The sequence below is a fragment of the Castanea sativa genome, chromosome 4 (genome assembly GCF_040712315.1).
Source record: "Castanea sativa cultivar Marrone di Chiusa Pesio chromosome 4, ASM4071231v1".
Classification (NCBI taxonomy): Eukaryota; Viridiplantae; Streptophyta; class Magnoliopsida; order Fagales; family Fagaceae; genus Castanea; species Castanea sativa.
In genome coordinates this window covers 10,473,700-10,485,290 of record NC_134016.1, presented here as the reverse complement: position 1 = coordinate 10,485,290, position 11,591 = coordinate 10,473,700, and the positions used below count along the sequence as shown (strand labels likewise).

Below are 11,591 nucleotides of genomic sequence, written 5' to 3'. Positions count from 1 at the left end.
CTTAGACTTGGCAGTGTAACTTAATGCGGTAGGCTGGCATTTATTTCTTTTAATAAGCTTGTTGTTGTTCATTCAATACTTACTATTTTGTTGCTATTTTGTAAAACGGGCACTCCTTACCAAAGCCCACTATTTATTTTATCTGAATCGTAAAGGAATTCCTATTATTTTCTTATTGTATCTGCATGCCGTAGTTAATGTAACAGCTCTGTCTACGATGGGCATGTGATCAAAACCTGATTAACAGGAGTATTGTTTGCGCACAAGCCAGACCAAGAAGGGTTGCTCTTGGACCGGTCACAACTCCCTAATCTAGAAATTTTTGGGCCTAGTGCAGCGGTAAGCGGCCCAACCCAGCATTTGTAAAAAAAAAAGGCTCACACAAAGTACAAATATAATTTTGCCAACTTTCAACAAAAAAAATTAATCCAAAAGCACAATAAGTTATAGGTGTTTAAGTTTATTTCATCTTTCGTATATAACATGTATAAAATTTTATGAAATTATTATACTTATGAACTATTATTAATTTTTTGACTATAAACTTAATTGTTTATATACTATTCAAGTCTTTTTTTCAATTTTTTTTCTTTTATTTGTATTGAAAGAAATACGAAAAAAGTGGTAAGTCAGTATATATATATATATATATATATATATATATATATATATATATATATATATCTATATATATAAGCAAAACCTCTGAAACTCTTACAACTTTTCATCTCAAAAATGTCCGGTATTGGAGTGGTGATATAGGATAGTAATGGAGCTGTTTTGGCTTCTTGCTCACAAAAAATCCCTCAAGCATACAAGGCTGAAGTGATTGAGGCGGTGGCAGCCCTCAAGGCTTTGTCTTTTGCATTTGACTTGGGATTTCGTAGTGCTATCATTGAAGGTGATTCTCTTGGACTGATTCAAGCTTTGAAGTCAGAGGTGTGTAGCTTATCACCAACAGGTTTATTGATTGAAGATGTGAAAATGTTTTCTAACAATTTTGTAAAATTGTTGTATTCTCACTTTAAGAGAAAAGGCAATAGGGTGGCTTATAGTCTGACTAAAAATGCATTATGCATACTAGATTTTCAAATATAAATGAAAGATGTCCCATCAAATATTGTTTCGATTTTACAATTAAATATCATTGAACTACATTAATAAAATCCATCAATTTCTTTCTCAAAAAAAAAAAAACTTATATAAATAATAATAATTTTTTTTCCACCAAATGCAAATTACAAACTCGATTCTTATTAAAACCCAACGGCCAAAATGGCCCATTAGCATTAATTTTTAAACATTATAATTAGTAGGTACTGTTTCTAAACTATATTTTTTACTAACATCTCGAGTGTATGAGAGTCGATTTTAGGCTATAAATCAAGTCTCAAAGACTCGATTTTCATGGTCAGATCAAGTCTGATGTGGCATTTTTTCCACGTGGATTCTACCTGAAAATCGAGTATCTGACACTCGATTTACAACTTTCACTTTTTTTTTTCTTATTTTCCTTCTCTTTTTTTCTGAGTTTCATTTCCTCATGCATCTGTCTTCCGGCACAAGGTCAGCCACCACAGGCCCATCGTCGCCGACCAGCAGTGCGACCCAGGCAGCGCTACCCAGTCAGCGCCACCCCCTGTGCGCATGGGTCGCGCGCCTGGGTCTCGCGCCTGGGTCGCGACCCAGGTCGCGCAAGGGTCGCGACCTAGGCCGCGCGACCCAGGCCGCGCGACCCAGGTTGCAACTCAAATCACGACCTAGGTCGCGACCTGCACGCCTGGGTCACGACCCAGGTCTCGCAAGGGTCGCGACCCAAGTCGCGACCTGCGCGCTTGGGTCACGACCCAGATCGCGACCTAGGTGGCACGACCCAGAGATTTCTGGGATTTTTTTTTTTAGGTGGTTTGTAAATCGAGTCTTTGAGACTCGATTTTGACTCCCAAAATCGACCCTCTTCCACTCGAGATGTTAGAATTATATTTACTTTCACACCAATGCCTACTAACTATATTCTTCAACAACTGTGGCTAATTGCCCATTTTGGCCAAACCCAACTATCTCTCAAACTCAAACAAAAAACCCTAGAAGTCTAAAACCAACCGTTCTCTCTATATCCCTGATAGTCCACCATAGCCATCTCTCCCACCCATGACTGAGTCGTTACCCATCATAGCCATCACAAAATCCGATAATACATAAAACCTAATAAACCTAAGAAGATTTAATACCCACAGTCCGGACTTGGACCTATTATGCGACTCATTCTCTTGAGAGATTGATTGGAGATTGGAGAGCAAAATCTGAATCCCAACGCTAAAATCAAAGAATCTGCAATTGAAGCCAGCCTTCTTTGAAGAGCAAATTCTGAACCCGAGGTAAGAATTTCAATTAAAAGACTATCTACATGTTATTATTTTCAGCAATCTTTCTTATTTTAGGATAAGTGCTCCGCATATTAGGCCAAGAGCAGCAGCTTTTGTGTTTAGTTTTTTTTTTTTAGATTAGCGTGGACTTATGCCTATGTCTTTAGCTGTAAAGGATTAGGAGTTAAAGATTTAATTTTGGAGGCTAATAACCTGTTGTTGATGATTTGATGCTTGTGTTTGTCCTTTCTTCCTTATGATTCTAAGAGTTTGTTTGGCTAATTTACTTTGTTCAAACACAATCTGTATTTTGTAAGTTTCACTCAAGCCATAAATTCAACGTTTTTGTTTCTTTTGCAGGAAAAAAAAAAAAGTTTACATCATTGGTATTGAATTTTTTTTTTTTTGGTATCATCCAACTTAAAATTCATTTAAAAATATGTAATATGCCATTTGATTTTGCATAATGATAAAGGCATTCATTAGAGCTTGCTATTTGTTAAGTCTCTCTCAACCCTCTCTCTAAATCTCTTCCTCAAATTTATAATATCTAATACCATGCCCATCTTGCATAATCATATATAACTGAGTTATATAACTTATATTTTAGACCAAGTTACAATTTCAACAACAAATACTGACATAGGAATTATATTTGTAGCCTTTTGTAATTTTCTGTGGCTGAACTCTTTTAAAACAGAGTTCCGAACATGTTTATATCTATAATTATTTAATGCCTATGAATTGATTTTCTCATGCTCAACCTTTACCACTTTGATGCAAAGAATTATTGTAGTTCTTAGCCAGTATCGATCATATCACTTGAGTTTTGCATTTGCCTTTGTCTTTGTTCTTTTGCTTGTAATATCCCAGCTAAATATGGACATTCTTAGCATGTATGGATCATTCTTCAATTGGTTTATAATCATTTAATGCTTTCATAATTTTCTTCACACTTTGTGTTAGCATCATTAGAGATGCTTTGGTGAGAAAGCATGTTAAGTCTTTGGAGGTTATTTTCCTTACTTTGAAAAGAACAATGTTAGTCAAAGACGCATATCAGTTTTTTGATGAATTTATTGCAAGAGAATGGGTGCTCAATGGCACTGAATTAAGTGATCACATCATATTTTATGGATATGACTACCATCCTTTCCCTTCTTTGTTTTTACATGTGTGTGTGTGAATCATGTTGACTAAATTGTAAACCATGATATTACTAAGAATAATATCCTCCTAGCATGCTGTTGAATCAAAATAAATTAGAGTTTTTTTTTCTTTTTATTCTTTCAATTATTGTAAAAAAATGTAGGAAATGCGGGCTATTTAAAAAGAGAATTTGTGATTTTGCTTATATGACAAAAAGCTTTGAGTTCTGCTTTTGAATCTTTTGTTTTTAATTCATGCAATTGTTGATGCTCGGTTGAATGATCACATCATTTTTTATTGATATGACTACCATCCTTTTCACTTCTTTCTTTTTGCATGTGTGTGTGTGAATCATGTTGACAAAAGTGTAAACCATGATATTACTAAGAATAATATCCTCCTAGCATGCAATTGAATCAAAATAAATTAGAGATTTTTTTCTTTTTATTCTTTCAATTATTGTAAAAAAATGTAGGAAATGCGGGCTATTTAAAAAGAGAATTTGTGATTTTGCTTATATGACAAAAAGCTTTGAGTTCTGCTTTTGAATCTTTTGTTTTTAATTCATGAATTGTTTCAGATTTGTTCACTTCATAGAAATAACATTATCTCATGCTGATTTTGTTTGATGATGTGCAATGTTATAAGATGTCAAAATCCAAGAAAGCCTTAAGGTGTTTTTATTTTTCTTTTTTTTCTGCATAGTAAGAGCACACAACTACGAAAGGCAAAACCTAATCATATGCATTTTAATGAGCAAAAGTTTTGTGCATTGAGTACGACCTTTGAATGAGCAAGACGCTATAGTTGTAAAATGAAATTATAAGATTTTATTAGCTTAATTATAAGATGTAAGGTGAGTTAGGTTGCTTAGATTTTGTGTAAATGTAATATTATCTAGAAATCACTTTTGACGTGCAGGTTTAAAGGAAAGAAATGAGATTTTAGAAGGAGAATGCTTGGGTCAAGATTGTCTAATTGCAGTTGCTATTGGCTTATGTGTAAATTAAATGTCTAGAACAAAGATAGATATGACAATAGTGTTTATTGAAATTCTTGACACATTGAATATGTTTAGGAGCATGATCTCCAAAAATACAGTAGAGCGAAAATTAGATTCGTGTAGTGAGGTTGATTTACAATTAATATGAAGTTGTATGTTTTTATTGTTGCAAAATTAAATTTGGATTCTAGCTTTGAGCCAAGCCCAGTAAACATACAAACAATTACAATTCTTTGCTGGTAGTTTTCCCTTCTTCTTTTTTTCTTCTTCTTTTAGGTTTCTTCTTGATGGACAAATCGACCTCTTATCGATTCCTTTAGCCTTTTCTTTTACTGTGAGGTTGATTAATTATCTCTTATGGGTTAGTGACTAGTAGTTTTTTTATGCGAAAACAATATGGCTGATTCTAGGTTAACTTAACTTGTCAAAGACTAAGTAAGGTTCATCTAGAAATAACAATCCGGAAGTTTATGCCCAACCCAATCTCACATGAACCCAATTAGGTCCAACCTGAACCTAATTAACCCAACTGGAGGTCTAGTTGTGGGGCCAGTAGTCCCCCAAAAGTTTGAATATATCTTTTTAAAATACCAAAACCCTAATTTAAAAGAAAATCAAGTCTCCTTTTAATTACAATCTTAAAATTTCAATTAATCAAAAACCTATGATCTCCCCAAGCAATCAAATGTTCAGAACCTAAAATTGGGTACCTTAATTCATATAATAATTGCTTCCGATGTCTGTGAAGAACTTTCTTCATTATATATATTTATTTTTTAATAAATGAACTTTCTTCATTATTAGTTCTTCATTATATTGGAAAAGTATGTATACTGTATAGAATTTTGCTTATATGAGCTGCACTTTATACGATATTGGTTTAGTTGAAAATATCTTTTTATACTGCGCTTGTTTACGTTTACTATTTTACACTTCAACAAAAAATATGCCAAAATGCTCTACATGATATATATATATATATATATATGATAATCGCCTTTTTTATTATCTTGTTTTTGTCTTATATCAAACTGGTTATAGTTATACTCTAAATTTTGTCAAATTATAGCCACGTTATGGTGTTCTCGAAGAAAAAAAAGTCTATAGTTATGAGATTTATTATATTAAATTTGTACTTTTGATCATTACATTTTCATACCAAATAGAAGGTATCCTATCCTGTTGTAACTTGTATATGAAAAAAAAGCTAGCTTTATTTTACTCAAAAATAAAAAATAAAAAATAGATTACCATATATTTCATTTCACCTCTAGATAATACAACGATGCATGGTAGAATCTTACACCAAGTGAAACTTTAATCTAAGAAATTATTTTATTACATTCTTTGCAATCATGATTTCATAACTAAGGTATTATTTTCATGTCTCTTAATCGCCCCACCCACAAGTCAATACTCTTCAATGTATTGGCATACCCAAAAAACCCAAACTCACGACTCTTGTTCATGCTACAAACATGTGGAAAACCAAAATGCAAAACCGCATCCAATGCCTCTGGACAAACAATTTTCTCCATGTTGGTCTTGTAGAGACCATACTTGTCAACGATCTCATCCCACACCCTTCCCTTCTTCTTCATCATCCCAACCCAATCAAACTTTTCATTCTCATTAAATGGCACAAACTCAACATCAAAGACCTCACAACACACCTTCCATAAGCTCTTCCATGTAAAAACATCACCATTGGTGCAATTAAAGGCTTGGTTCTTGGCTCTATCCATCACCGCAGCCCAAATTTGTTGCTCAGCTAACACACGTGCATCTGACATATCGCAGAAATTCTCCCACGTGTATATTGTACCTGTTAAAATTATTGTTAAGTGATTAAACTCATCGTCTTCTAATTCCACAAATTTATACTCTGCATCTCATTTAAATTGTTAGAAATCTCATGTGCTATGCTCTATTTATTAAGGGGGAGTATTTGAATTATAATTAAATACCTGGATATCGAAAGGGTAAGCCTTGGTATTTACAGATAGTCGCATACACGCATAGAGTCAGCAATGCATTGTAGAAGCTCCTTGAGGATGCACCAACTATTATAGAAGAGCGGTGCACAGAATATGTGAGTGATGGTGAGTATGAAGCCAAAAGGTCTTCTAAGGCATAATAGAAGTTAGGGTAGGGTAGTCGAGGCATGTCCTCATGAAATGGAGGTTCATGATGCACAAGTTGGGTTCCAAGAACTGGATCATAGATCGGACCCATGTAATGTTTGGTTCCGGTTTGCAATGTTATATGACATAGTCGTGAAGGTGTGGCTGATTTGAGAGCTTTAATAACATTTTCAAGCATGGTAGAGTTGGCAGCTACGTTAGATTCTTCATTTTCACGTACTTGGATTGCTACCCAAAAGACATGGGTAATTTCATAGGCTATTGGGGACAGATGTTTGAGTGTGTCATCAAAGTTCAAGGCGTCAAAAGTTATGTAATGGTCAGGGGTGGAGGAAGGGAACCATGTCGGCTTGGGGCGGCGAGCTGATCCGTAAACTTTCCATGGACCACCAAGGGCTGTTGGACTCTTTAAAGCTTCCGCCAAGCTCAACCCTACCATGCCTGTCACTCCCACAACCAGTGCAACTGGTGTGTTAGTGTTAGGGTCCACTAGCTCCATGAGAGAGAGAGAGAGTTTGATCAAGTGGTTTGGGTATAAGACATGAGTGGTGGAAGGCGTTGATGTTGTTATATATATATAGTGTGGCGTCTTGGGGAGAAACAATTTGTTTTTGGGCCCACTCTCATGCAGTATGCAGTATAGTTGTTAGAAACAAGAGTGAAATCACTCAGGTGGACCAATTAATTTTTCAAAGTTAGGTATGACTTTTTTTTTTCGGTAAACTAAGTTATGTATATCCTTAAACTATATAATATCTTAAATTATTATCTCTTGCAGTTCTTCTACAAGACTACAACTACATTATTAGTCATAACCTTGTCGCAAGTTGATGAAGTTGAATAGAAAAGTAGTTTTCTAAGCGCTTTTTTTTTCCCCTTTAAATCTGAACATTACTTTGAAGACAATATCACATCAGGATAGGATGTGACGAAATATTTGTTGCTTTACTTTGAAAGACTTTGAAAACTTTTTAACCATAATTTTATGACTTAACATTGCTTTAATCTAGTAAGTTGGAAATTGAACAAAAGTTGCTTTAATCGAAGAAAAGTTATAAGTCACATGAGTTAGTAAGTTGGAAAATTGAACCATAAGCAATTCTCCATTCTTCAGATTTTACTAACCTGTCTATTCAAGATTGGCTGAAACAAATTATTTCAAGGCATGATTTGAGGGATGTGGCCTCTATGTCTTATCTGCAGGATGTCTTTATCACTTTATGGGCGATTTGGAACTATAGGAACAAAGTGGTACACCAAGGAATCGTCCCTAGCCCAATGGATGTAATTTTAATTGCTCAAAAGTTCTCTTGTAGGTATAAGGCCTCTTTCTCAAGCAGTCAGCCCCCGAGAAGAAGCAATAGCAGAAATCCCAACACAAGGCAGCAGCTTACAACAAGGGACTGGAACTTAATCATCAAAGTTGCAACAGCCAGGAATATGAGGTAGTGTAGATATGGTATTGTATATGAAGCTCTAACTTTGCAGGGAAAAAAGGTGTTTTTTGGAGTAGCAAGCACTACTGCTAGATCAGCCACTGGAGCTCTTTTGGAATTTGGAGGCTGTTATTGAAGCTGGATTGGCAGCCAAAGCACAAGGTTTTCAGAATGTTTTGTTCATCACGGATAGCAAAGGACTCCTGCAGACCATCAAGAAGGAACGTGTCATGGATTGGATGGATAGCACTAGGCTTGCAGACTATTACTTCCTGACTCAGATTGTTTTGTGATATTTTTTGGGTTCCTCGTGTTATTGTGAAAGATATTTGGTCTGTAACTAAAGTGGCTACACAGATGCCACAACACTACTATTGCCAGGTTCCAGCTGGCTTTTTGTAATGCACCTGTGTATATAATTCTCCCTTTAATGGTATGGAAAAAAAAAAAAAAAAAACTAACTAAAAGTAACATAAATTTTTACTAATATATATATATATATATATATATATATATATATATATATATATAGAGAGAGAGAGAGAGAGAGAGAGAGAGAGAGAGAGAGAGAGAGAGAGAGAGGTAAAGTTGAGAGAAAATTCAATTAGATGTTAAATTAGAATTTAATTATAGTCTAATTTTATGTCACATGTCTTATTTAATCTAAATTTTTAAATTTTGTACCAGGTTAATTAATTTAGTGTAAAAATTGAAATTCAATTAGAGTTTAACTTTGCATCATGTGTCTCAACTAATGTAAGGTTTTTTTTAAAAAAAAATTGTGTCAAGTGAGTTAGTTCAATATAAATAAACCATACAAAACCTATATATATATATATATATATATATATATATATATATATATATATATATATATATATATATATATATATTGTGGGGTCAATGGGTCCAGGAATACGTGTTGGGCTAGAGGCTCAATCCGAGGACACTGAATGGTCTGAGAATGTGGGAATATCAACTCAAGAGCCAGTACTGATGGATAAAGAAGCGATGTCTGATCAAAGTTATCCAAGAAGGTGGTCCGAGGAAGAGTATATCCTCGGTTATGTAAAGTCGAGGTATGAAGGGCTGTCTGGCGTCCAAACGCGATATCTTAAGAAATCCTATAAGTAAGGGTAGGCATGGTGGATGTACAAGATAAGAAGAAAGGCTACGAAATATCTAAGATAAAGTTGTCACTACCGCATTGAATGCTCTGTAGCTAACTCTCTGGCTGCATTAATGGGAAAATAATGCCTAAGCATCAAGATTCAGCCTTACAGTTACCTCCAAAGACTTCAGGGATAAGTTGATGGGACAAGTATCTAAATCAATAAACTAATCCCTACGTGGAAGATTGGGAGAAGAATGAGGATGATATAAAAAGCAAAAGAAGACATTCAAGAAGGAGGAGGATCGGAGAAAAAAGGAAAAAAAACATTGTACACGTTAGCATCTATAATTGTAATCTGTCTTTGAAAGAGTGAAAGATAATATCTATCATCCTCGGCTTGAGTTTGAGGATAATTTCTATTACATAAACAATCCAATGTGCATGATGTTGTAATCTAGCCCATCATTTCTGTTATTTAACATTACTAAAACCTAGATTTCAAGCCCACTCTCTACAAATTTCATTGTATTAGGCTTTTTGAGCCTATCCCATTCTTACTTTTGGATTTGGGTGCAAATTCTGACCTTATATATATATATATATATATATATATATATATATATATATATATGGGTAGAGTTCAAGTTACACCTGGTGTAACTTTAAGCAACGTTACACCAGTCAAATATTTTTTAATTGGATTCGAATATTAACAAATCCACCGTTAGACTAAATTATTTTCATATATTCTCTATGCTTGCAAAATAATAAGGTGATCAAAGATTAATAGCTATGTCATCAATCAATTGTTAAAATTCAATTATTTGTAGTTTGAAATAATGCATAAAAGATAAGTTTATGAATCAAATGGTAAATAACATCCGTTTGATATGAAAATTAGCATGCATGTTAAGAACATATAGAACACGTAATTCAACGGTTAGATTTTCAAAATATTAATTCAATAACAAGTTATTGAGTGGTGTAACATTTCTTATGGTTACACCAGGTGTAACTTGAACCCAACCCTATATATATATATATATATATATATATATATATATATATATATATAACCAACTCTTAGAGAAAATTTAATTAGGTTCAAATTGAATTTTGCTTTTGTTAGTTTTCTATACAAATTAAATTTTTTTTTTATTTTTGGTGTTATTTTTTTCTCAGTACTAATGAACATATTTTTTATACTATTTCTAACTTTCTATTTAGATAATTTGTATGTCAGGATCTTGAACGTTATAAATTGTAATTAAGTTAAACGATCTCTTGCACCTATCTCTATTCAATTTAGGAAATACTATTAGACCAATTTATTCTTTTATTTTGTGTTGTATTCAATAGAATTTCACGAGCAGTGATTGTGAATTGATACTGTATATGTAGTATTCAATAGTGATTTTCAAAATTATATACATAATAGCAGTGTAATGAGAAACTTGGCGTAACTAATATCATGAAAATTGCAAGAAAAAACTATTTTGGTACCTCCAAATATCCTAGTCGAACTAATATCATATATGTTTTATAACTCAAACTAACATCAATAGCATGACTACAATTTATAATTCTCGTGCGTAAACATGAGTTACATACTAGTTTATCTAACATAGAAAGTCATTTGCTCATTCTATGTAAAATTAATATAAAACCCTTAATGTTATGTAGAATTTTTATATTCACATGTTTTTTATATGATCTATTGAAACAAAAAAACAAAAAAAAAAAGTAAAATATAACAACTTTAAGAATAAATTATATCATGTTAGGTAAAGGAAAAAGTAATTAATTATGAAGAAATCTATAACGAGATTACAAAAAAAATTATTCAATGTTAGATCTGGCGTTGAACATTTATGTAAGGGCTTAAAGTAAGACCCTTAGCCCAAAGAATATGGGTAATGGCCCAACAAGCCCAAATCAATATATTTGTTAGAGAATGGATTTTATAGGTAAGGGACTCAGTAAGTCAGATATGGGCCACAACAGATTGGAATCGTGTCAAAAAAATAAGAAAAACACAATTTGAATGGAATTATGCTCCTCGGTTAAGTCCGAGAAGGGAGTGTTCTTACATTTACCCAAGTTTTTTCTTTTAAGTACAAGGAGTTCTCTCTTTTTCTTTTTGATTACATGCCCATTTCTCATGGGGGTCTTTTCCTTATGTAGTCCTATTTTTCTCAATCTCAACCTTCCACCTGTTGACTATGTAGGTGATTTCCTGGATGCTTGTCCCATTAGAACTTTCCTAGAAACTTTATGTGTAGTTTTAAGGATGAATATCACTGTTCAGGCGTCATTTCCACATAAATGCGGCTAGTTGGTTAGGTGCAAAATATTTAATGTGGTGGTAGCGGCCTTCTT

General features: G+C 33.5%; 1 protein-coding gene and 1 long non-coding RNA gene across 2 annotated transcripts; one reads left to right on the top strand and one right to left on the bottom strand.

Moving 5' to 3' along the window:
* The first annotated feature begins 2,055 nt into the window (after positions 1-2,055).
* Positions 2,056-8,523, top strand: LOC142630644 (uncharacterized). Its single transcript, XR_012843372.1, has 2 exons — positions 2,056-2,378; positions 7,866-8,523. It is a non-coding gene; the product is annotated as an uncharacterized LOC142630644 (long non-coding RNA).
* LOC142630643 (3-oxo-Delta(4,5)-steroid 5-beta-reductase-like) lies at positions 5,793-7,172 on the bottom strand. Its single transcript, XM_075804671.1, has 2 exons — positions 6,486-7,172; positions 5,793-6,343 (listed from the first exon to the last, which is right to left on the bottom strand). Exons 1-2 carry the CDS (start codon positions 7,159-7,161, stop codon positions 5,886-5,888), a joined length of 1,134 nt encoding a protein of 377 aa, XP_075660786.1. The 5' UTR covers positions 7,162-7,172; the 3' UTR covers positions 5,793-5,885.
* Positions 8,524-11,591: the final 3,068 nt, after the last annotated feature.

Excerpts from the sequence above, each read along its gene's own strand:
- LOC142630643 (XM_075804671.1), bottom strand. The coding sequence starts at position 7,161 with ATGGAGCTAGTGGACCCTAACACTAACACACCAGTTGCACTGGTTGTG. Across the intron at positions 6,344-6,485 it reads CTTACCCTTTCGATATCCAG|GTACAATATACACGTGGGAG; the intron begins GTATTTAATTAT and ends TAATTTTAACAG.